The sequence below is a fragment of the Ciconia boyciana genome, chromosome 8 (assembly GCF_034638445.1).
Source record: "Ciconia boyciana chromosome 8, ASM3463844v1, whole genome shotgun sequence".
Lineage (NCBI taxonomy): Eukaryota > Metazoa > Chordata > Aves > Ciconiiformes > Ciconiidae > Ciconia > Ciconia boyciana.
In genome coordinates, this window is record NC_132941.1 from 35,532,047 (window position 1) to 35,557,627 (window position 25,581).

Sequence of the window (25,581 nt, forward strand, 5' to 3'; positions counted from 1 at the left end):
CTTATGGTTTCTCTTAATATTACAGCAGCTGGTTCTCCCCAACATTTAGCCAAGTACCTCATCAGCTGCCTCTGCTTTATTATAGCATGTAACTTCTAGCATTTTATTTTGGAATGAAGTTAAACTTGCTAGCCTGTGGTTAGTAGGATTATTTCTGAAGCTCTTTTGAAAGCTTGTGGTCACAGTCTTTCCTCTAGTTCCAACTGTAAGTGACATGTTATAAACCACAGCCATTTGCCAAGTTGCTTCAGGGCTCTTGGTCCACACCAGTTGGGCCTGATAGTCATTGATAAGCAGCTCTCTTCATTTATATACACTTCATGCTTTGACATTGGCACCTCCTTGGCACTTTTCCCTCCACCAAGTTTCCAAGCAGCCTATTTTTAATCAATATGCTCTCTATCTTCAAATCCTTTGCAAAGAGTGACAAACAGTAAGAGACTAGAGCATTGTGTGTCTGCCAGAACACTGGCGGTGATGTCTCTTTAGTAAATATTGTGTCTAAGTAGAAATGCTGCAAGGAAGCTAACTAAAGATATCCTACATTCACGCAGGATCTCTTACATGAAGTCATCTGTGAACTCCAGCAGGTGTGGTGGCTTTCCTCATGTTTCATAATCCATTTAACCCTATATAGGATACAATTTAACACCTTATTTTCACTTGCCTTTCATAAAACCTCATATTCCCATCCCAAATCCCACATTACCACCAACAATCTGTATGTTCTGAAGATCTCCTTTGAACACTTCTGCAGTCTGACCAGAATGTGGTACCTGTTATGCAGTAACATGAGCAGTTCCCAGCCAGTGTGACAGCTTCCAAGTAGCAATGAACTCCTCTGCTCTCCCTGGGCTGCATCCCTCGTGAAAGGCTCCAGGTGCGTTTACAGAGCTCCTTGCAGAAATGAGGCATTCTGGAGCCAAGTGCACACACACTTACCTCCTTTGCTCATACATGCATAGCAGGGCAGATCTCAGATCTCCCGCACTGCCACAGGGCACAGCATCACAGAGACAGGACTTCGGCCATACTTCAACCACCCTTCAAGTGCTCCGGAGAGCCACAGAAACTCAGCAAGAGAATTCCTTGGGGCTATTGCCAGCTGCCAGGGAGATCAGAGGAGGCAGAGTTATAACAGTTACTGTATTTCTACAGAGATAACAGAGTCAGCATGAAACCTGCTGGAGGAATACTTGTTGCTCTTGAGCTCAGGATCTTGAGGAGCTTGCTTTGGCAACCTGTATTCAAAGCTGGTTGTGAATGTTCCTGGGCCTCCTGGTTCTCTCCTTATGAGAGTAAAAAGAGCAAAAGACCTGTAATCTTCCTTTTGTTCCTTTGCAGTTTGATGCTTATGATGATGGTTATTCTGAAACATTGAGAGCAAGAGATTACTGGTTTCACACCTTTCACAGCCTCTCAAACAACTAGAGTTATACTCTAGTATATCTATTTTATCTATTCTTACAATTGGACATCATGGCTGGTGAGTTCACTTCTGAGTAAACCACTTCCTATTTTCTACTACTACTGTGTGGTCCTATTTTCTGCTACTACTCTGCAGACCAGTCAGTACTGGTCCTTACTGTGATGTGAAAATTCAGGATTGGTAACTTCATGTTTGCTTAGTATTGCTGTGGAACTGGCACTGGAAAGCTGGGCCATAAACCAAGTGCCATGAAGCAGCCTGGACCTTAGGCTGATGGAAGCAAACCTCAGCATCCTGAAACAGCAGCCATTTTAAGAGAGTCTTTTCAGTAGATCAGGATGAATTCCCCCCCCCCCCCCCCCCCGAACAAGAAGAGAATAGAATAAAAGTTTCTTCCTGGTGCTGAAGAACAACTCTCAGGTACTTCTGCCCAACAAAGCCTTCTCTCTTGTAAAATCTTATTTCAGTGGTGATATTGAAAAGAGATGGTGGAAGAGGTAGAGGGGATGACATAGATTTCTTAGCCATGCACTACAATTTTCAACAGCATTCCATGGAAGAGAGCAAAGCAGCTTCCAAGGAAAGCACTTGGCAGCCTAATGCCACTGTGATTCTGGAGCCTGCCATCACATTTGCAGATGTTACACTGTGTACCGCCAAACTTAAGGCAGAATACTGACCGTAGCTGTATCTTGCTAAGTTCTCAGTGTTGCAGCCAAGTTGCTTATGGTGCAGTAGTGTATGCAATCTTCGTGGCAACTGTTTGTAGGTGATGTGTTTTACAATATGCTGGGACATAGTAACCTAATCCTAGACGGTGTGCGGTACTACTTGAATCTCATTTGGGAAGTGAAAGGTACTTGCGGGCTAATTGCTAGCCCATTTGGAGCCCCTCAAAGCCCTCAGTAGCAGCTTGTTCTTACAAGAAATACTTGACACTTCAGAACAGGAAGTGCTGTGCAACCACATGCCAGGCCCAGATATTGATCCAGCTTCTGATATGTCATAGCTTGCACGATGGGGCTTCTTCACCCTGTCAGACCTCTGTCTCTCTGATTTCATCTTCAGGGAAAGCTTGTTAACTAAGGGTATTCTCTGTCCCCACCAGTGGTCACAGATGGGTAAGTTTCAGCACTAGCATGCTAACAAGTATTATTTTCTTTCACAAATCTGAATCTCTAGAATTCTTATTTAATCTCCAGGACATCAACAATTCCACATGCTCCTGAAATAATCTGACATTTACTGGTGCTGAGGAAACATCATCAATTAAGACAATGACTAAGGCTGTGCAGAACAATCCTGCTCTTTTGGATATCCTTGTCTTACATATGCCTAAAATCCTGTTTGAAAGGGACATGATCTCCACCTCTCTAAGAGTACAACTCCTGTTTGGGAAGTCAAGCCACATACTCACAAAGTCTAAGTAGAATCTCACGTGTGACTGTAGTTAGTGAAATCTGGGTTCATAGAACTCTTTCGGGTCTTTTGGTTGTATCATTTCCAACATCTGCGTGCAATGATTTTTTTGCCAGACCCAGGAGAGAGAGTACATTCTGATGGTGCCACGTGCTCCTCTCGCTGGAATGATGCTAGCAATGGCTCAGCAACCAGGTGGGTTTTGAATTCGGGCCCAGGAAACACACAGCGGGGCTCCAGTATCAAAAAACCCTGGTGTTCATCAGAAACAGCCTGAGCAGGTACCCTCTCCCACTTCATTTTACACTTTTCCTTGTTGAACAGCTTGAGTTCCTGGGCCAGAGCCCAAGACAGCCACTTCTAGTGACCTCAGCAAAACCCCTATAAACATGCCAACTTCTTCAGATGTATCTGATGTCGTGCCCCTGCTCAGTGGAATTCAAGTGTGTAGGCTTAGCCACATGGGCCTCCCCAAGCCAACCTCCTCTAGGTCTGACCTCATGCTCACATTGACTTAGGAGGACTTTTGATCTTGCTGAGAACTAGGCACGTACTGAGCATTTGCTGAGCGTTTCTCCTAGAAAAAGGTATATAAAACTGAGCTCAGCTTTAATGAACATCAGCACAATGCAGGACAGACTAAGGTTAACAGTGTCAGGCTTTGAATTCAGCATTTTGAAAACTGTGTCCAGTAAAGATCCCCAGAGAAGGGTAGGATTGTGTATAGACAGCTGTGATTCAAGACCCACTTCATTTGGTCCCAGCTAGCAAAGTTCAAAAACCAAAGCACATTCTTAGTGATTTTCGTAAGATTTAAAAAAGCTGAAGCTACATTATGTATGTTAATCAAACAGCACAAACCAGTTCTCCTGAAAACTTCTGAATGCTAATCATAAGTGTTAAATACAATTACAGTTGTGGTATATTTCATCTTTGTATAAACCTCTTAACACTGTATGACAACACTAGGATAGCCATATATTGATGTCTTATTGTGAGGAATATAAAAATTGATTTAGTTCTCTCAACAGAATATTTTGGTGGTTTTTTTCTTTTTTTAATTTACAGTCTCAGACTGGATGAATAATAGACTAGCAAATCATTCTAGAGTACGGGTTTGTCCCAGCAATTTTAACTGATGTTCTACAGGAACACATAAATGACATTTGAAGTCCTATATGATACTTGGTTTTGTCTCACATTTGAAATGATACCATTATAACCTACACCAAATAAGGAAGGAGGAAATTTTATGATTACCTGGGATAAAATAGCTACAAATTTGTTCTTGCTAAATCCTCAATAAGAATCTCATTGTAATCTAAGGTATCACAAATAAAAAAAGTTGTTTTGCAAGATGAAGCTCCATTTTAAAACTGGATGTATGATATGCATGAATATACTCTGCACAAAAATTCCAATCGGACTTTTCCATTAGGAAGATTAAATTTTTCTTATTAAAAATTTATTGCCAGGTTTTAAAAACAATTAGGGCAAAGGAGACTACAAACAATAATGGCATCACTTCTATTTAATTTACAATGCTCCATTTCTGCTGCTAAAGTATAATTTCATTATAGCACTTTAACCTAGACAAACACAATAGCGTTTTTAATTTGGATAAGCTAGCTTTGCCTTAAAAGTCCTTGTTGAATGAAGACAGAAATTCAAAATACGAGCCACCAAAATGACACCAGATGTTAACACAGCAGTTTACATAACACATTACTAAACTACTTTTTGAGGCTTAGTAACCTGAATATCAACCTTTTGAACCTAAATTCATGCCTCAGAGTAAAGCTGTGACACAAAGTGATCTTACTGCAAGTTTTCCTTATGGTTTGTACGTAAGTTCCATTCAAACAGAGACTATAAATTAAACAGTGGACTAGAAAAAAATATAAACCGGGTATTTTAAAACTTTTTGCCCCAGAAATGCTTTCAAGAGCCACATGTTTGGGATAAGAGGCCAACACCACATCCATGAAACACCCCCCCCCCCAAGTATCACAACTTTGGGATCATTCCCAGAGGCAGTAAGGTCTGTGTGCATAGCTCCTGGATGGTCTCATTTCATGCAAAAGCAACTCCTTTCTTTCCTTTCTCATTCAAACTTCTGCAGAAATGCCCTTCACCTTGACTTTCATGCATTAGGTACTGGTAACAGCAGAGAAACAAAATAACTATATATACAGATATATATATGTGTGGGTGGTGCACACACATACGTACATTCCCACATATTTTTCATCAAGGTTTGCTTTCCACCAAGTAGAACACTGTGTAATGCAAAAGGAAACCAAACAGCAGCAACTGTCACTAGACATATCACAGCCACATTCAGAAGTCCTTCTCCCACCAAACAGGCTAGTTAATTTTACTTTTTGCCAGCCAGTAATTGACCAAAGAAAATGTATTTATTTCTAGTATCTGTGGGGTTTTCTTATTTCCTTCAAATTGTAGCCCTTGTAAGTTTTCTCAAGTTTTGATTTCTGTTGATTAAACATCAGTGAATTTGAAGGAGAAAACAATTCAAGTTAAGAACCTGTTGAAGAAGTTCAGGGAAAAGAGCAACACACACACAAACTATTATTACTCACTCACTTGACCAACACTGAACTGTTGTTCTAGGACACAATTACAGGGTCAGCTTTACAAGTGGAACGAAAATCATTTAATCCACTCCACACTCCAGGTTAACACTCTTTCTGCCCACTTTTAAAAAATTAGATGCAGACACACAATTAATTCTTCTGTTGTAATACAAGAAACTTAAAGAATTCCCACACTAAACAGTAAAGCTAAATAAAATTCCTGTTATTCTTTCCTTTACTCCAAAGGGAGTCCTCTTTTCCATGTCACCTAATTTTACCCTGCAAAAGTTTACCCTACTATTAATATTTATCCAACAATGAACCTTCTTCTAAGTAACTCTGGATCACCTAAAACAGATGAGAACTTTGAGCCTATGCAGTGGGCATAAAAGGAAATAGGTAATACTGCCTAAACAACTCTTTTTATTATTAAGTAATCTAGCTTTCCACACATCTCAAAAAAATTCTTTGGCCTTTACTCTTCTAAGCTGATGAAATGGAAGTTCAACATGGAGTAGCAAAAATTGGGGCTTAGAAGACTTAGAGATACAGCTTGGAAGATAGGAGGTGAAAGGTATGAACATGTCTGTCTTTCAAATTTAAGGCGGTCTCTAGTGTAGTTCACCTTCCCCCCTCATGAGGAGTGCTTTTTCCAGGGCTCCTTACAACATCCTCTGTGTCACCAGAGAGTGCCTGTTGTCTCACACAGACATTATACCAAGCATGGTGACCTGACACTTAACCTACAGCTACAAATTAAGTTCGATTTTCACAGTTGGAATAAAGATCCTTGTGGCATTAGTAAATCAGTCTACCTTTGGATAAGGACTTCAAGCAGTTGCATTATTTATAATGGTTTCACTTTTATTTACAGTAAGAGTATCTGCACCTACTGATGCTGCAAACATCTTAATAAATTACCATCCCTTAGACAGGGGACCTTTAGGGCAGGTAAAAAAAAGAATGTGTATGAATGGCTTCTGTTCCACATAGCTAAAATAATCCAGTAGTGTCCTTTACCCAAAGACAAATTAACATATTACACAGAGGAGAAACAGCAGCATCAAGAATTACATTGGCCTGGTTTTGAAAACACTCAGCTAGCAGGATTCAGGGCAAATTCCAATCTTCTTATCTTCAAAAACCCAATTAACAAGACATCCTATAAGGAAGGGCTTGATGCAGAAGAATGGCAGCTACTTAAGTCCTCTTTATCTTTTGAACTCAAACACACAATTTTTGTTTTCCTTGCCATTCAAACAAGGAAAGTACCACCTTAAAAACAAAACAAAACAAAAACAAAACACACTTTACTGAAAGAGCTATGTGGGCTTGCGTGGTAACAGGCCCCAGCTAACCGAGTATGCTTTGACTTCTGCTTACTCAAAGGAGGAATTATTGATGTCCAGAAAGGAAAAATGAGGGAGGACAGAATACTTGCTAGCGCGTTTGACACCAAAAACTTCTTTATCAGTTCAGTGAGGAACTTGAGCATGAGAACATGGTTAAAAGCAAGAACTCCTGTTAGAATACTCTGTTACAGAGAAAATTAAAAAATGTAACACCCTAAAATTGGTATGAGAATTCCCACTATCTTCTCATCCACCCAGAAGCAGCCATGCAGCGATTATTCAGTTCCTAGCAGAACCACACTATTCCAGCTGCACGCCTGGCACAGATGCTTGGCTCAGGGGGAAGAACGAAGCTTTTATACCTTTGTGATCACTGTCCAATCTTCTGCTCAGAGACTAAATCTGCTGACAGCACAAAAACAACTCCATTAGGCCAGCTTGAGAAATCATCTGCAGCACTACCACCTGCTTTTACATTAAGCCTCTGATAAATCAGTGCTGTACAGATCATGCCAGATCACTGTTGTTATGCAAATCATGCATTTCAAAACAGTCCAAAAGTGAAATAATCATGTGAAAGGCTATGACTCCCAAATCTTCTACAGAAGCTTCACAATTGTCCTGTTAATCTGAAAATGCTGATGTCATCTCAAAGCATCCACACATAATGCTTCCATTACATATCTACCAATGAAATAACCAAGAGGAAATACTTTTACCGGATGTTATAAATTTTTTTTTGAAAACACTTGCTTACATAAAGCTGTATTTGCCTCCTACAGTGCCACATACTAATAACATACTGTTCCATATTTCAAACTCCAGTAACATCCCTTTACCGCACAGAAATAAAGTTACATTATACTGATGCATGTTGAAGTGGCAAGAGACAACACATCATATTCAACTCGCTTTACAGCTCATGAATTATTGCATATTGTACCTGTAGCTAGTTGTATCAATTAAGAAAAAATCCATGGGAGAAAATCCATCCTGAAATTCATTCATATTAACAGAGAAACAGAGCAATGCTCATGGTAATTTTCTCATTTTTCACTGAAGAAAGAAGCCATTAACATCCCCCATGATGTGAAAAGTATCACCATAACAAGAACTGCCCCATTTCCCCTATGCTTTAGCATATCTTTGTTATTCTAACTACAGCTCTTCAGAGTTGTTACGAGCCCCTTCAGCTGAAGGATCAATAGCAACTTGCATGGAGAACTCCAAAACGATTTGAGTATATCATCTCCAAAAAACTTCAAGCCTTTTGACTGACCACAGCCTCAGGTCCAGGCACTGAATTCTGTTGTCCCAACACACCAACGAAAAATGGAGCACTACCTTCAGGATGCTCCTCTATTATTTTTTCCTCCTCCACTCCCCCCCACCCCTTTTAACAATTTACCTGACACTGCCTCTTTCTGCAATCACTCCGAGGAGTGTTTTATTACATGTTAAAAGACAAGATATGTATTGAAAGTAGCAATTTTATTTGAGTTAAAATTATTTACAAAAACCCAAAGACATACTTCATGAAACTGGTACAAACTATTTTTCCTGCCGTTGGCTTTTGCTCCAAAGATCACAGCTGAGAAATACTGTATAAAATAAAAATAGGATTGGATTCAGAAAAGTACTCTACTGTTCTAATTTCCAATTGAGAGTATTTACACAAATATTTACAATGGAAAAAAAGTTACTTTAAAACTTTAATTTGCAAGTTGGCCTCAAGTACCCTTTAATGCAGAGTTATTTGAGGGTCTAACACACAAAAATGCACTGCAGTTCACAGGGTGATTTCTCCCCCCACCCTCAAAAAAAAAATTCTGCATTTGTCAGTGCTTGACAATTAGTTACATTTAAAAAAAAAAAACAAACCAAAAAACCTGTTAAACACTGAGGTAAATCAATTCCCAAACAATTACCAGTGTAACAAAGAAAGGTAATTGTCCCTGCTTTCCCCCATCATTAAATCTGTATTTTATTTTCTCTTGCCAACTCTCCACAGAAAACTGTATAATCAATTTGAAATCCCATTATAAGTGAAAACGTCTAAAATCAGAAAGCTAGATGGGCAAAATATTTAAGAATTTCCTCCTGATGTAGCTCATTTACATACAACTTCTCTCTCTCTCTCTCTCAATACTGAGGTTTTTTTAAACAAAGGGGAATACAACCTCAAAAACTTTTCTAAGTTACACTGATACACTAAGTTTTAGAAGGTGATGAGAGAAAACGCAAAAAAGTATGACCAACATAGGATTTTTGCCGCTAATCAGTTACTTCCTTACAGAATTCCCAACAATCTGCATTATCAAAAATAGGAAGACATAGAAGGCAGCCACTGTATGTAAAAAAATTTACAGCTGGCACTGATACAAAAGCACAAGTTCTTAACTTTATACATGGAGATAACACAAGATCTAAAAGTAGGTTAGATTTCCTGTTATTTCCCCCTCATTATACATAGAACTAATATTTTTATGGCTTCAAGTTTTACAAATTCAATGGAATAACATGATGTAACCACCTATACAGGTATTTAAAAATGTCGATGAAGCAGATCTCAGAACAGTCTGCAAATATTCAAGACCAGCTTAATAAAAATAATTACCAATTCTGTTGGTCTGAATAATGAGTGCAAGAAAAAAATTGTTAAAAAAAGTCATGTATTTTCTGGGATTCTTTGTTCCACTTAAGTCTTCAAACACAATGCTTTGCTGTGAACTAGACCTCAGACTGAACAAAATCTTACCTATATCAGCAATTTAAGGCTTTGTGTTGTATGCATTTAAACTTTGTCATACTACAGAAGAATGAAATAGAAAGATTATGTCAGCTGGAAACATTAATCCCCATTGGTGTTTTAGCTTCTTTAAAATTCTTCCCCCTAAAACATCCAAATTCTTTGTACTGAGCATTATAAAATACATCTTGAGTGCTTCCTTGAAACAAATTAAAACAGCATTTCAAAGTTTTTGCTTGTTAGAAGTGTAAACTACCCTGGGATTGAGTTGTTTTTTGTTGTTTTTTTTTTAAATTTTTTTTTTTTTTTTTAAACAGGGCACAACTTTTTACAGTTACTATTTCTTTTGTGGATAACATACCCTCAAATGGCTTTGTGTGTTTATGGGTTTGCATGCTTCTTGGAACTACAAAGTGTTATGGTCTCTCATTTTACAGTACATGGGCCATGACAGTTTTAGAACTGAGAAATAGTTCAACAACCTAATTTCAATCAAACCAGTATAAAAAATAAACTATCCAATCCTCACCTCTTTGGATTCCAACAAATTTTAAATATAGACAGTAGTTAAAATCACAAAAGTATTTAAAAATTTATATTTTATGATTTTGGAATAATCTAGTACTAAAAAAGCAAGAGCAAATTAAACTCAAATAGGAGCGGTGCTGCTGTCCAGAACTTCTTTATTAGAACATTTGTTTGATACCTCAGTAGCTAAGCTGCCTTTGCACCTGGCTGGCATGAAACAGTGGCTCAACAGTAAACAGCAGTTGCACTATCAGCAGCAAGTTTTTCCCCTTGAAACTTGTCACGAACAAAGCAAGAAAAAAGATAGGGAGGGTAAACCCTGCCAAAAAATATTTAAATACTGCACTGCATCATAAACAGCATGGTTTCTTTATTTATTTTCCTCAGAACCTTTTTCCCCTCATTTTTGATAGTTGCAGATTGATGTAGTAACTGTCTTTTAGAAAACGCTGAATGCATGGTTAAGAGACCAGGTAGCCTTAAAAATCCGAACACGAATGATACAGATGAATGCTCTTGGTATATCCTTCAAGGACTTCTTTCATGACTTCTTCTTTTGTCTAAGGGTAGCTCCAGCATTAGAGTGCCTGCAGCGGAAGTTAAGTATCTAGCAGTGTTCCAAGTATTCAATCACCCTAGAGATAGATTTCTGGCCTGTTGTTCCAACAGCACACTGGAAAACGTAATAGAAAACAGAAGTAACAAACAAGCATTTGTAGTAAGTCTTTAAAATATTTGAGAACTATGCTCATTTCAGAATTTTAGTATTTAGGATTACATACCAGGAAAAGCAATTAGGTTCAGGCAGAGGATTCAAAAATATTTTCCTGACCAGTCACAATCAAATGGAATGAAAGTAGTTTCATTCCATTTACTACCAAAATAATGACAGACAAATGGGTTCTTCAGTATTTAAAAACAGAAAATCATCCTGTGCTCTTCTAAAGACACAAACTGAAAAGTGTTAAATGCTTCTAAAAATGTATGGACTATTAACAGAAAACACAATCACAAAAATATCTACACACATCAATTTAAAAAAATATATATATATTACTTACAGTAAGATTCATAAAACTGAGAAATTTTTTGAGCATTTCGGTCATTATCGAGAAGTCCCCTTCAGGTAAGTACTCCCTCACAGTAGTCACGTTGATCTAAGAAATAAAACAATGTATTTTAATTTGGGAAATATTTTTCCGACACAGAACTATATTACTCTGCATGTGAGATGCAATAAGACAAGTATATTCATAGCTAGCATTATTACGATGGCTTTTGCTGTCATCTCTATGATTTAAGTCTCTCAAGCAATACTCATATGTTCATGGCATTTATGTTTCTAGGAAACAATTGCTCAAATCTTTCTTTTTGTTGTTGTTATTTTTTCTTTTTTTCATTAAAGATCATTACCACCATCAGACCTCCCCAGGACCTACAAGATTATCAAGAACTAAAAACCCCACCAGATTACTCTCCTGACGTGGACAGAATCTCCCTTTATAATTGTTAAGGGTTGAGAATTAATGAACTTGTTGTCAGTATCACTCCAAACACTAAAATTGTATGGAAGCTAATCAGTCAAAAGGTACAGAACAGGATGTTAAAGAGCATTTCTGCCGTCACGGTAAATTTAGACAAGCATGAAGGCAGGTCTCAACCTCATTTTCATTTGAGCATATATTTGACAGGAGAGTTTATGAAGTTCTCAGCCGTTAGAATTCCATCTTCCATATTAAGTTTTAACTTCAGCTTTCTATTATGTATTTCCAACCTGAGGCAATCATCTTCAACTAATATGGACATACACAATTTCATGCAATTTCAATGGAGGAAAAAATAAAGCAGACTGAAAAAAAACCACCAACCAAACAAATCTGATGTTAACTTGCTTATTGAAACTACTGAAAAATAAAGCAAGCTTTTCTAATTATGGAACAGGTGAGCCAATTTTCCTTTGCCTTTCCAAAGTAAGTTCGTTGGCTAAGACTAGCAGCGAAGGGGAGAGAGGCGGAAGAGGTTAAGTATTCAATTCCAACTGATTTTGATGAACATAGTGATGTTCAGAAAATTTGTTTTGGATGGAATACCTCTGGGAACTTTTCACAAAACTATACACATCAGCATAGCTTCATCAACGTACTAGCTCACATTGAACACTAATTTAATAAACCCATTTCAATACTGCAAATTATTACTTCACTAAAAATTGTATTGGACTTAAGAGCAAGTTATTGACTTATTCCCTTACTGGACTCTCTTGGCAGAGACAGCCTAGAAGCAATGCTGTGTATGAGGCCACAATGCAGTCTTCCATGTGCTTCCCAGCATGCTGAAGAGCTGTAAAGAGAGACAACCGAGTGTATTGTATTCTCTAAGCAGCTGGTATCTTTTACTGCTTCAGATACAATCTTTCATTATCACTTTTCAGAATTCTTTTTTCTCAAACAAAATGAGCTTTTGGACTGAGACTTCAGAGGCAAGAATCAGACAGACTCTGTACTTACTAACTCAGCAGCATATTCTTGAACAGAAAAACGGTGTTCATTCGCTTCCAATTCATTACATTTTATAGTATTTTATTAATTGCCATTTTAATGTGCAAACTGTATGCTTAACACACCAACATACAAATATAAATGTTTCATGTGATACTATAAGCCAGTAAGACTTCCACCAAAAGAAGTTTATTGTATTAAGGATAACAGATATAGCACTTTTTGCTAATGACAGCATTTTAGGGCAAACCACAAATAGCTGCAGCCACCAGCTGATGGAGCTACAAAAAGGAGGAAGGATATAAAGCAAGGTTGGAGAAAGTAATATACCACACCTACTATTAGAAGATTAAAACGCTATTAGAAGTAATGCACACCACGTACTATTAGGAGATTAAACAAGGACTGATGTTTCAGACCTGATATATTTTCCAGGCACAAACTACATAACTCAGCTTAGAGATATCCAAATTCCTGGAACAAACTACCAAAGATGCAGCACATCAAGGCATTACACAGGTACCTGAGATACCACCAATGGAGTGACAAGAACTCAGACACAAGGAAGATGGGGACAGAAGAAGCACACATGCAAATAGGGAGGGGAGGAAGAAAACCACCAAAACCTAAGAGTAGCATGAAACAAGAACGGGTCATGATACCCTGGAAAACAAAATTAAGGCAGGTAACTTTCAAGGACTGTTTCAGAAGAACAAGATAAAGGCCTAAAAGCCATCACTTCCAGAATATTTCTTACACAGAATGTCCCTAAAAAGGTTTGGATCTTTTTTTTTTTTTTAAAGAAGGAACAGATAGGAAGTACTATTAAGAAAATAAAAAGTAGCATAACTTCTTCCACTTCTGTTGTTTCAGCTCTAAACTGCTCCTACTTATGATCTGCAACAGTTTCACCTGGGGAGTACGCTGAGGAAATCTCAGCCCAAGAGACTGCATGTAGATAGGAAGCAGAGGATGGGGTGCGAATTTATGCGATCACAGAATTCTTTGCCTTTTCTGAGCTCATCACAACCAGGCAACGTACCTTTATTAAGATCAAGTTCTTCATCATCTTCTTCCTTCTTATCTTTCTCTTCAGTATTATCAGGTTTTTCTGTGGAGACCCACTGTATCTCCCCACTCGTTTCTTGCCATTCCCCACTCTTATCATGCTGAGCAGTAGGAGCTTCTTTAATCAATTCGTCTGTCTGGCTCTCCGCCAGCTGTGCCGCTCGCTCACGCTCAAGAAATAGCTAATGGGGAAAATTTCAGGAGAATTTCTGTTCTAAATTAAACCCTAAACACATTGAATTAATACTTGAAAGTTTATTTACCCTTCACAATTCACCCCTTAATACAGTTAGTCTTCAATACTTTTCTTAACAATAGCCTTTTCTTCTTCAAAGGAAAATACAATTTACCCCAACACTAATGCTGTGCTCTGCAGAAAAGGCCGCCCTCCCCCCCCAGTGTTGAACAAGTTGCCAGGCTCCTCTTGGGCATTGTAAATGTTTAGTCGTTTTCTTTGAGACACAGCTTGAAGACTGAAAGTTGCCATATTTTCCTGTCCATTTTTGTCTCCTCTACCAATCCTTATTTTCTTTTCATGCTAGCTATCCCCTCTTCGCTCTCTTAGCTTTTCCCTTGACATGTAAAAAGCAAAAATTTGAAAAAGTAATTTAAAATTACTCAAGGATGTGACTGAACCAGCAATCTCATATTGTGCACTTATATCTTGCAAATTATTTCCCAAACCATAATACCACCAGTTTTATTAAATATTGCTTTGCCAAGGTATATATGTTAAGATATTTAATATTATTATTTTTACTGTTGATTTTTTTTGTCTGCTGCTGAACAGTTATTTCACATAGTTAATTAGAAGAACTGCTAAAAGCATCCATAAAATTATCTCAATTGAAAATAAAAAGGTTGTACTTTAATATCCTTTCAATTCTTTTATTTTAGTTTGCATGGTGGAACTCGTTTACCAAAATTACCGGTGGATTTCTTTTCTTAAGAAGTTAGTCAATACAACATTTAAGAACACTGTTTCACATCCATATTCATTACATCCATATTTTACTGCTCCTATAAAGCATGACTTTTTTTTTTTAAAGTCGCAAACTCCCATAAAGATAGCACTTAAAAAAAAATCTATGGAAGCAAAGTATGTAAGACAAGAGTAGCTTACAATTTTTACAGCTTGTTTAAAACAAAATTAGAAGTAAACCATTTAGGAACAAGAAAACTAGAAATAAACCGTATAGGAACAAGAAAGCTTTATGGAGCATGAGAGCAGCCTTTGGACATCTGTAATAATGATACCACTGTCTTTTACCAGAAAAGCTGTTTCTGTAATGGACAGTACTGAAAAAGGCAAAGTTGTGAGTTGCACCCTTCTTCCCCCACTATGCTGTAGTACTCAAAATACTAAACAGGAAAAAAATTTGACAAATCTTCATTGCTGAGTTCTCCCTTCCCCCTTGACAGGCTGATAATGAGAAATGGTAACTATTACAGGAAAACCGCATTTCTTACCTGCACTAAAGCCTGAACAGCATCAATCTGTCCAGTTATCTTTAGGCTATCATCTCCTTCTCCCGCACAGAATGAGTCAAAAGAACATGATGTTTCCATATTGACAAGACAGTGCCTATTCCGAGCACTATATTCTACTAGATTGATCAACAGACCCAATCCCTGCAAGAATTGGAGAGTCAGAGGATTACACACATTAGAAAAGGACAATTTAGCAAAACACACCTATCCAGATAAATGTCATCTTTAGGCCTTATCTTTCTGAGGATACATAACTTACTAACACACCTTTATGAAACAGTTTGATAGACAGAGGGATCAGGATTTAAAGAAATATGAGGCAAAACTGAAATCCCTGTATACTAGAACTTGTATGCAGGAATCTCTGTTTTTCCAGTTCTGAACACGAAAACACTTTTAAAGATGAGATTTCATTTATAGATAAGGAATTCAGGTGTCCAACCTTCAGCTTATATTCTTAAAAGACCCTTCACATACACAATTGCACTGTTGCTATTTAAGCCACACAGACCCATTTTACATAAGCTGGGGTAAATTTGACGAAGCCTTTATCTCAAACAATAACATCCACCGTATTTCTGAAGTTGAAAAGAAATTTGAAAACTAGATAATTCACAGACTTATTTAGCTAAATCTCTTGTTCATCTAGCAGTGCACTTTTTCCCACCAAACACAGGGAAAATGGTTAGAGCTCAAAACCACAAAATCCTTACAGAAATCTTCTTTAAGTACCTCATTCAGTATATACATGGTCAATGAAAACTATAGAGGCTGCTCCTTAATTTGGAACCAGAGTAGTTAAATGCACAAGAAGGGGGCAAATCATTTTATGTTAATGTAACAAATACAATAGCTTACCAGCACCCGAATATCAAATCTCTGTTCTTGAGGTAGGAACTTTGGAACCTGAAGCACACAATTCATAGCTGTGCCTATCAGACCATCTTGTTCACCTGTTTTTGTACTACCCCATTCTGTAAACAAAAAAAGTTTAGAGACTCAATTTTGAAAATACTCATTTTCATAACTGCAAGCAGACTGATAAAAACCTTTTGGCCCTAAAGACAAACGGGACCCTCTTAGCCAAAGCATGCATCTTAACACTTAATACTTGAAATTACTCATCCAATTTGCAAAGACAAATTACTGGTTACTGTAAAGCAAGCATCTACCATACATAACTGCTTTATTGTGTTGTACATGGGAAAACCATAATCAGTATAAGAAAAGGGTTTACATTAATGTTTTATTTGATGCTTTAACACAGAATATGCAAAAAAAATTTTTGTTTTGTTTTACCATTATCATTTGTCAGGTTGAGCAAGACACCAATGATGGCCCTCATACAGTCTTCCACTGCTTTACCCACATGGTTAGTTACATTCTGGTGAGGCAGAGGCTTATTGTCTGGTAAACAGATACTGTCTTCAGCACGATTATATCGCTGGATTAACTCCTCACAATGCTGCAGTGCTCTGCAGGGAGAAGATGCAGAACAAAATTACCTCCACAACATACAGGACATTCCACCTTTATACTTGTTGCACCAGGAAAAAAAACTCAAATACAGAGCTTATGCAGCATTTTTCTGATGCTCAGATGCCCAGTCTGTAGGGAGAGATAATAAACTTATCACCTACAAAATTTTTTATGAGCTCAACTGAAATTGTGAAAACAAAAACCAGGAAAGCTTTGTGGCTTAGAGCTTTATCAGCTTGAGATTTTGAGAGCAAAAGTTAATTTTTCTTTGCAGCTTCATCACATGGTCTTACAAAAGATATCTCCTCTCCCTATGAACCCAGCCTCTCATATCCTCTGACCATCAAGGCAAAACATTATTCTGACAATGTTATCTAAATGTTCTCTTGTTCTGTCCTCAGAGCTATTTCCATTCTGTAAGAAATAAATAAATGACACGTGACTTCCTAGCAGTAAAATCTTAATCTCTGGACCACAGGCATGATTCTACTGCATGAAAGTAGTTTGACGTTAAACTGACAACACTGATTTCAATTACAAACAAAACTAAAAATGTCAAAAATATATATTGGTCTAAATAGCATAGTAAGCTGTGGTTTGTTTTGGTGTGGGTTTTGTTTTTTTTTTTTACTTTAAAGAAATACTCAAAATATCTAACCTACAACCATGAAATTATGTTTCCAGTGAGGTCTGCAGAGTCAAATTTTCAGCTTAATTTGTTCTCTTATGAAGAGCAGTACAAGAGGGATACAGTCTCTGCCAGTCAACTGAGACCTCACCCAGATTGATAAATGGGTTAGAGGTGTTTGTATGAGCATCTTTACCAGGGAGAACAGCTAAGAACAGAATTTCACTATTTTAATTCTTAGTTACACTGTCAATTCTGTTATGCTCCATTTCAGTAAACACTTATGCATAGCGAAAACACAATAAATAAAAGTAGTTCCCAATTGCCCTCTTCTGTGTTCCTATTAACTTGGTACAGAAGGAGCTGAATCCACAGTTTGCAGCTTCTGCAGAACCAACAACAGCAGCACTACATATTGGCAGTACTCAGGTAGTTACCTGTACCCTCCTCTAAATTAACTTAAGTATTACTTAATGAAAAGCAACAGTGGAAATAGTGGGGCTTTTCCCCCTAGAATCTTTTGGTATAATAATTTTTTTTTCCTCTATTATGTGCAGTGCTCTGCAAAAATGTCTTCTGTTACAACTTACTTAGCTGAGGAGACTATGAGTTGCGAGTCTTTGTATGCTATCAGATAGCTCTGATTTTCTGGATTATGCACAGTTACCTAAAAAGAGGAGGAGAAAGTAATATTAAAAATAGGACTTTTTTTTCTTTGAAAGAGAAGCATTCCCTTCCACTACCACCCCACTTTATTTAGTTACACATTTCCTGGTTATTATCCAGTGTAAAATTTCACTTATCATTGTCCAATATTTCCTTGGAGTTTTCACCTTGTAATTAATCACACAAAATTGTGGCATTGAAGACAAAACTATCTTCCCTGATACAGAAGTACAGAAACCACATGGCAGAATGTTCTGCCGCAGCAGAACCCTGAATCTATATCCTGGGACTACGCTGTCCCAAGTGTGTATGTATATATGTGTATGCATATATATATATACACATATAAAAATATAACACAGAATACAATTATATACATAATGTTATTTTTAGGACTTGACATAAACTCCACTTCTGATAGCTTATTATGCATCCAACCATAAAAATCAAGTTTTTCCTTGACTCCCCTGATTGAAATTCAGAATCAGTTTTCAGAAACAGTAAAAGTTCTTCTCTTAAATTTGCATTATTTGTTGTTTTGATTTTTGTCATCTCTTCCAAGTTCCTAAGGATCTTACTACATCACAAACCACCCTTAAGTTCAAATTTCAATATTCTACCACTAAACAAGGCTCTTCTACCATTGCTTGGAAATTCCATCTATCAGATATAAAACCAGAAACTGGATCTGAAAATTTTTCTCCCCCTGTTTAGAAGGCAGGTAAAGAGCTAGGTGCCATTAATTTTTAAGTAGGCACCCTTGAATTAGCACTTCAGCAATTGCTCATCTTTCTCAGCTTTTAGCTTACTTTTACACTATCTTTGAGTTTGTCCTATTACTTTAGTGAAGAAAACAAGTTACTGCTGTAGCTATTTGCCCTCTAACTTGGGTTTAAGGTGTTCATTAAGATTCATTGACCTGTACTCTGAACCCGAGCATCACTTTCTGATGCGTGGAGACGTATTGCTATAACACCACAACACTCTTCTGCTTGCTTACCATATCACAATACAAAAAGAGTAACACTAGTAACAAATATGAAACTCAGCAAAACAAGGCATTGTAGAGAAGCATACACTCACAAGTCCTGTCAATTAAGCTCTACAGAAGTACCACGTATTTTAATTCTGTTCATAGTTCCCATAAGAAAATATCTACCATCTCAATATACATGCTCAACCAATTACAGGACTAGTCTGACTTTCAGGGCAGTTTTCTCTTTCAGCGCTTAACAAGCTGATGTTTGAAAGTAGCAATTCTTAAAATATACATCGATTTATTGCTTCTAAGAAAATACTGCTTCTATAATGATCCATTACTACTAGACACACACTAGAGTGTCAAACTCATGCCTCGAAAACAACGTCCATAAACAGCAGCTTTTCGTAGGAACTTAAGAAAAAGCATCATGCTACATTCAGTTATTCTTGCCAAAAATAAACTTGCAACGTTGTACATACCTAGAGAATGCTAAGACATTTTCAAACAAACATTCCATGAACACTGATAAACATCAGAAAGTTAGTATCTTCTATAAAAAATAATCAACATTATAGCATTATTATATAACCATGTATTGAAAAAATGTAACATTGAAAAGGTCTGGTAGAGGAAAAGCGGTTTTCAGAAATGCAATGCATCTGCTCATACTCACGCTTTCTAAGACCCGTAAACATCTTTCTGCACCCCATAACGAAGCAACCAATTTCTCTTCATTTTCATCACTGCTTAGGTGATCCACACATTCTTTAACTAAACAACAAAAAGAAGTTGTTTTCCACTATCAGTAAGAGGTCTTCAAAAGCCAAGGGTACAAACTAACTAGCTACTCAGAGAGTTGCTATCAACCTTGTTTTACACTTTGCAAAACCCTAATACTAGAAAACAATCACAAAGACATGATCAGCATTCCAAAATTTTTCATTTCTCCAAGTAAATAAAAAAATCCGCTTACAATTTTGGCTTTACAACTTGGTGATTGTTGCCACAAATTACCTATTCACGTATTTTATTTTCTACTGACAATGAAGAGATTGTACAGCACATGACTATGTTCCTTAACTGTAATGCACTGTTTTCTAGAAGAGAAAAAAAAGATACAGCACGCACACTCTCCCCACACTTTACAAGTCTTAAACCATGTGCAAGTTGAACGCTTTCATCTCTTCAATCGTTCCTTTGTACACCCCCCTGCTTACTTAAAACCAAGCTTTATTCAGCTCAAGAATTCATTTTAGAAATGTTCCTTTTCCTATCTGTGAGATGCTGATCCAAAAAAACTAACCAAGACTTCTCTTAAAAAAAATAAGGAAACAAAAAAAGCCACCATTTCTTCTTCCTCTGGGATATTCAGTTAAAAAATATCAGGCCTGAAAATAATTCTAGAAGACTGTAAAGGAGATTTTACTCTAGGAAAAGTGTGCTGTATTTGTGTGCTGTACAGAGATATGTAACACAGTAATCTGTATTCTGGCTACGATAAGCCATATTTAATCTCACACATTATATGCAACATTATACATATTCTGTTTAACCTTAAAACTACTTTCAATCCCACATGCAACAGATTAAAGTCACTAATATTTCCCAGTGACCTGATATCGAATTGTGTACTTTATTTTTAACATTGCTGAGAAAAATATGTTTCTATTTTTAACCACAGAAAATGAACATTAAGAAAAGCAAACATCTTAGTAAGATTCACTAATTTTTCACACTGTCAAAGCAGCATCTCCAATATACCTTTATCTACAATATGATCAAGACCACCTAGAAGTCGCAGTTCTTCTTTAAACCAGTCCCCAGCTCGTTTTGAGGTGAGAGACAGTAATGTCTCCATTGCCAAATGCCCGGTCTGAAAGAGTTAGGTTCCAGAATTAGTGAAATCATCATATGCAGCTGTAGCCAATATATCAAATCATACAAATATACGTCATATAAAAACCATACAAAGTTATAGGTTCCGAGTAGAAGAACCACCAGAGGGAGCAAGAACAGATTGAAAAATGTGTATCTTAAAAAACCAACTTGGTACTGATAAAAAGGTACCTTGCATTTTCAACTTTTTCTTGATTTTATTAATAGCTTAGAAAACCTAAGCAGCCTCCTTTCATCTGTTTCTCTTGTTATCAAAAGAAACAAGTGGAGGAAGGAAATGGACAAATCAGCCAGGCAGGAAAAAACCCAAGAAAAGCCACAGTGAACACTGCTTCTCTGTCTCCCAGATACAGTGGCTCTGCTGCTTGTAGAATACATTTGATTCTAATGTAGGTATTCCATGTTTTTAATTTTAAATTCATAGAAGATAGCAATTAAACTAAAACAAAAATATAGTAAAAATATAAATATAGTAAAATATAATATATATTATATTCCAATAATATATTTGATATAATTATAATAAAATAGAATATATAGTAGAAAAATCTTACTATATTTACTGATTTATTTAAAAAAAAGAATACATATCAAAAGTCAACGACAGCAAAGATAAGTTTACTCTCTGCAAATGGAAGATGAAGAGATTTTAGGTGATTATCTTAGATAATCCCCTGCAATGTTTTTAACCAAAACTAACACCATTTATAAAGTCAAGACTATAACTTGTTTTTCCAAAGGCCTCTAATAAAAGGCAAATGTTAATAATAAAACATATACACACGTATAAATGTACACCTACACAAAAGTGACCAGTATAGACTTCTGTAACACCTGGAAAACACACAGGCAAATCTGGACTACTATAAGCTTAATAATTTAATATATGGTACATAAATACAACAATGATAGGCCAGAGAAAAAGCCGTAAGATCTCATTAAAGCCAACTGAATTTGACTACTCTCAAGTTATCTTCCCTCCCTGACACATTTGATTTGTAACGCTTCAAGGAGGGCTGTGCTTATTCTGAGCTATGCAGCACGTTCCAAGATGTTCAAACCTCAGCACCTCCTGGGAATAACAGTACTCACCAGGCTTGAGTAAACACCCCACTGTCTTGGAAAACCAAATTATAAATTGTATGAGACCCCCCCCAACAGCTTCAGCTGCTTTCCTTGTTTTCAAAATACTGATTTCCAAGGAGGAAAAGAAAGTTGAAGATTAATCTCGATAAAGAAGAGTTACCACCCAAAGTTAGTGATCTCCTTTTTGTAGGAGCAACCTCTGCAGCACACTGTCACTGATGAGCATATAGTTAGTAACAGCATTTCTCCAGTGTAAATGGAGGTGTCCTTGGGTCATGACAGTATTGTAGGGGACAAGAGAACACAAACAGCAGCAAATCTACAATGGGTCATTCTTCCCCAAGTCAGCAGCACCTCACTTCCCCATCACAGAGGAAACAAAAACAAAAGCTGCATTACTCTTGCAACTGTTTCACCACCTGGGAAACTGCTAACTACCTTTAATTGCCAACAGCCACTAATCGAGTCTTCCCACAGGAGGGGAAACTAAACACACTTGGTTACAGAGTGTTCTCATCTCATCACTGGGAGATATAAGACCCAAAACCTCACACTTTTAAAAACTCTAAGTTAAAAACATAATGCTAAAGGAGACAAGAATATTTTAAGCAATGGATGGAGAACGTCCCTTCTGAAGCCAAACATATGAGAAAGCATTTTGAGAGAAGAAGGGCGAGAAGCTGGAGACAGCAGTTTGACAGATCCCTAACTCTCTGAAGCTTTCCCATCCTCTTCAGATGATTCCTTTCACTTTTATAGATTGAGCTTGAAAATACTGTAACATGGATATCTGAAATCATGCATAAGCTAGACCAGATTGATAGAAGCTGATGAAAAACTCTCCTTAGAGATCGTAACGGGTACAAAAGATTTAGATAACTTCCTAAATACCTTCACCATGAAAGCTCAAAGGCCACACAATATTTAAAATATAGGGCTTAGTTTTCCACCAAAGGGCAATAAGACTTCAAAAAACTCCAGAATGTAATTTGATATTTATAGTACTGGGCATAAGAACACAATTTTCAATTTTTTATTTTTAGTTTTTTTAATAAAATGAATCAAACCTTGTAACCCTTTTGCTTTTGAGGAAAGTAATCCATTCTATCCAATTTTTAAGTCAATTACTATGCAATTTTGACACCAAAGGTTCAAAACATAGTTCCCTTAAGCTTTCAGCCTTATGCAGAGTGAAAAACAGAATAACCTCTTTCACCAACTGAAAAGAGAAGTCACTTCTGAAGGTTTTTGTTATGATGCAACAGAGAGGAGCTAGCTGCAAGCATCAGCTACAGAGGGCTATGCTGACTGACAGGCAAGTGCCATTTGCTAACATGAAGGCTAAGTTCTTCAGATTTTATCTTCTAAGCCAGCAAAAAAACCCTGGAACAAATTCAACCCAGAGAATTCCTTTTCAATTTCTGGGTTTACATTTTTAGTGTTCAGAGCAGTCTAGAAAACAGAACCCTTTGAATACCTGTTTGAGTACTCAATAATTAGTCCAATCTAATTTCTAGAAAGTCACACAAACAACATTGTCTGTGGAAAGAGATAGGCAGTATTGCTCATCATTTGATCTGTGCAAGATTTAAAAACCAAAGGTGTAATCGGTTAGGCACAAACAGGAGTTATCAAAACATCTGCTGCAATCCTTCTGTTTCTCAGTGGATATGTCTGAGTCTGAAAAAGCACAGATCTTTTCTTTACCCCCAGAAGATTTGCATTTTTGTCAGCGTTTTCTGCCTGTCATTTGGTACAAAACAGAGATTACTTATTATATCTCATGATAGAGATATATGTCAAAGCAACTTTATCTTCTACATACGAAGTTCATTATTGTCTCAACTTACCATTGCTACTATCATAAATTGGAAGAGAACCTAATCATCTTATTTGGCTTGCATATATTCTCTAAACACTACATAGTCTCTGCTTCTAGACGGTGCAGCTGGGAGGGAACCAGTTTCCATATGTGAGGTACTACAGTATTCAACACATTTGCAACAACAGCTCGACGTAATTTTAAGATATAGAGATGCCTCAGGAAAAAAAGAAAACAGCTGCAACTGATGGCCTGTGATATTACTCTTTACTCATGGACAACTTCCTCACAAGACAGAGTCCCTTTTAATATATCATCTCCCTTTAAAACCCGTGCCTAAGAAAACACAAGAACAGAACTACAGTTCATAAAAAAACATCAGGCTAGCTCAGATTATGAAAATGTGAAAAGCTCAAACAGGAGACAGTGATCTGTGTGGCTGGATGCCTTAGCAATGAGGAACCTGTACCAGCTGTTCCATACTTAATAAAGGGAGCTGTCTTACATTTTATAGTGCAAAAGATATCCTGGCACTGACAGACTGTGAGCTACGTGAGCTGCCTTCGGTGCCAAAACAGCACTGAAATAAGACACTGATTATACCAATTCCTAGCTGATCACCACCTAGAGAACAGATTCCATTCTGTGTTGGCATCTTCAGATTGTATCATGTGAATTCAGAGAGTAAGCTGAAAGTGGAGAAAATAATCTCAAATTCATTCTTCCTTTGCAGATTTCAAAGGCCAGAAAACTAATATGAGCCCCCTACCCACACGTTTCATAGGTTTGTAGGAAACAAGCCTAAAACTGAAACTTGGAGACAATTCTCCTTTGTCACCACAAATTGATTGCCAAGGTTAAGAATTATGTCATCAATATTATCTTCCTCCCCCAAAATTCAGCTCTTTCTACTGCTACATAATACTGACTTTTCATACCAATTCAGCTATCTGTTCCATAGCTAGAATTTTGGGAAAAAAAACCAAACCAAACCCTTCCTAAAACAACAAAAAAGTCACAAAAACTACAAAAGAAAATGCCAGCTCAACAAGGCATATCACCTTTTAATCTAACCTAAAACAGAATACAATCTTAACTGAAGATTACTGGCAGGAGTCGAAACATTACTTGCAGAGGTAAAGCTCTAAAAAGCTCAATTCATAAACAGTAAATCAGAAGCTTCTCCTGTCGGGTGTAAGTATTACATGAAAAATGGCAAAAGCCTAGTATGAATCTTTAAAACATTAAAAGATTGTATTACAGGATGTTAAAAAATTAAGCTCATACTAACATCTGTTATACTGAAATATGGTGAAAGCAAAAACATATTACTAATTTGTGCCATCTATGACCACTCATCTAGTCAATCTGTCATCAATTCTTTAAATACACTCTTTTTAAAAGACTTGCAACTTAGCCTTTATTTTTCAAGCTAGCATCTAACCATGCCCAAATTTATTTTTAAACAAAATCAGTTCACTCTGTTGCAGCTGAAGACACATTCATAAAAACCAGTACATTTGAGAATGAAAGGAAAAAAAAAATTCATCCCCATTTATGGTAATCAACAGATCTGCCACCACACTTTGGGTAGAGAGGAATCAGTTTCTGTAGGATAGATTCTTATTTTTTTAAATGAGAGAACCTGCACCACATTTTCAATTTAACACACCATACTCTTACTCCCATGTAAGAACCCCTATTGTTTGCAAATGTCTACATAAAATTTAGGCAAAGAAACACAGTCAAATAACCTAAATGTAGCTTTTAAACACATGGGTATTTAAAGTGTTACTTGTTTTTAATTGCTGCCTTTAACTAGCTACCCTTAGCAGGAGCGAATGGTGAATCAGATAGCTGAAGATCATCATAACTTTATCCTACTAGCAGCCTT

The 25,581-nt window shown here is 36.9% G+C and overlaps 1 protein-coding gene across 5 annotated transcripts in view; it reads right to left on the reverse strand.

Annotated features, from left to right (window-relative positions):
• Positions 1-8,268: 8,268 nt before the first annotated feature.
• WAPL (WAPL cohesin release factor) overlaps positions 8,269-25,581 on the reverse strand; it is a 74,570-nt gene continuing 57,257 nt past the window's right edge. For all 5 annotated transcript variants that reach the window (XM_072869315.1, XM_072869317.1, XM_072869316.1 and 2 more), the window contains 10 exons: positions 20,645-20,756; positions 19,557-19,654; positions 17,826-17,902; positions 16,428-16,603; positions 15,987-16,102; positions 15,108-15,269; positions 13,612-13,819; positions 12,323-12,411; positions 11,133-11,228; positions 8,269-10,744 (listed from right to left, as the gene is read on the reverse strand). In XM_072869315.1, the coding sequence (XP_072725416.1) occupies positions 10,679-10,744; positions 11,133-11,228; positions 12,323-12,411; positions 13,612-13,819; positions 15,108-15,269; positions 15,987-16,102; positions 16,428-16,603; positions 17,826-17,902; positions 19,557-19,654; positions 20,645-20,756 (1,200 nt within the window). In that variant the 3' untranslated portion in view covers positions 8,269-10,678. The remainder of the gene's footprint in view (positions 10,745-11,132; positions 11,229-12,322; positions 12,412-13,611; positions 13,820-15,107; positions 15,270-15,986; positions 16,103-16,427; positions 16,604-17,825; positions 17,903-19,556; positions 19,655-20,644; positions 20,757-25,581) is intronic.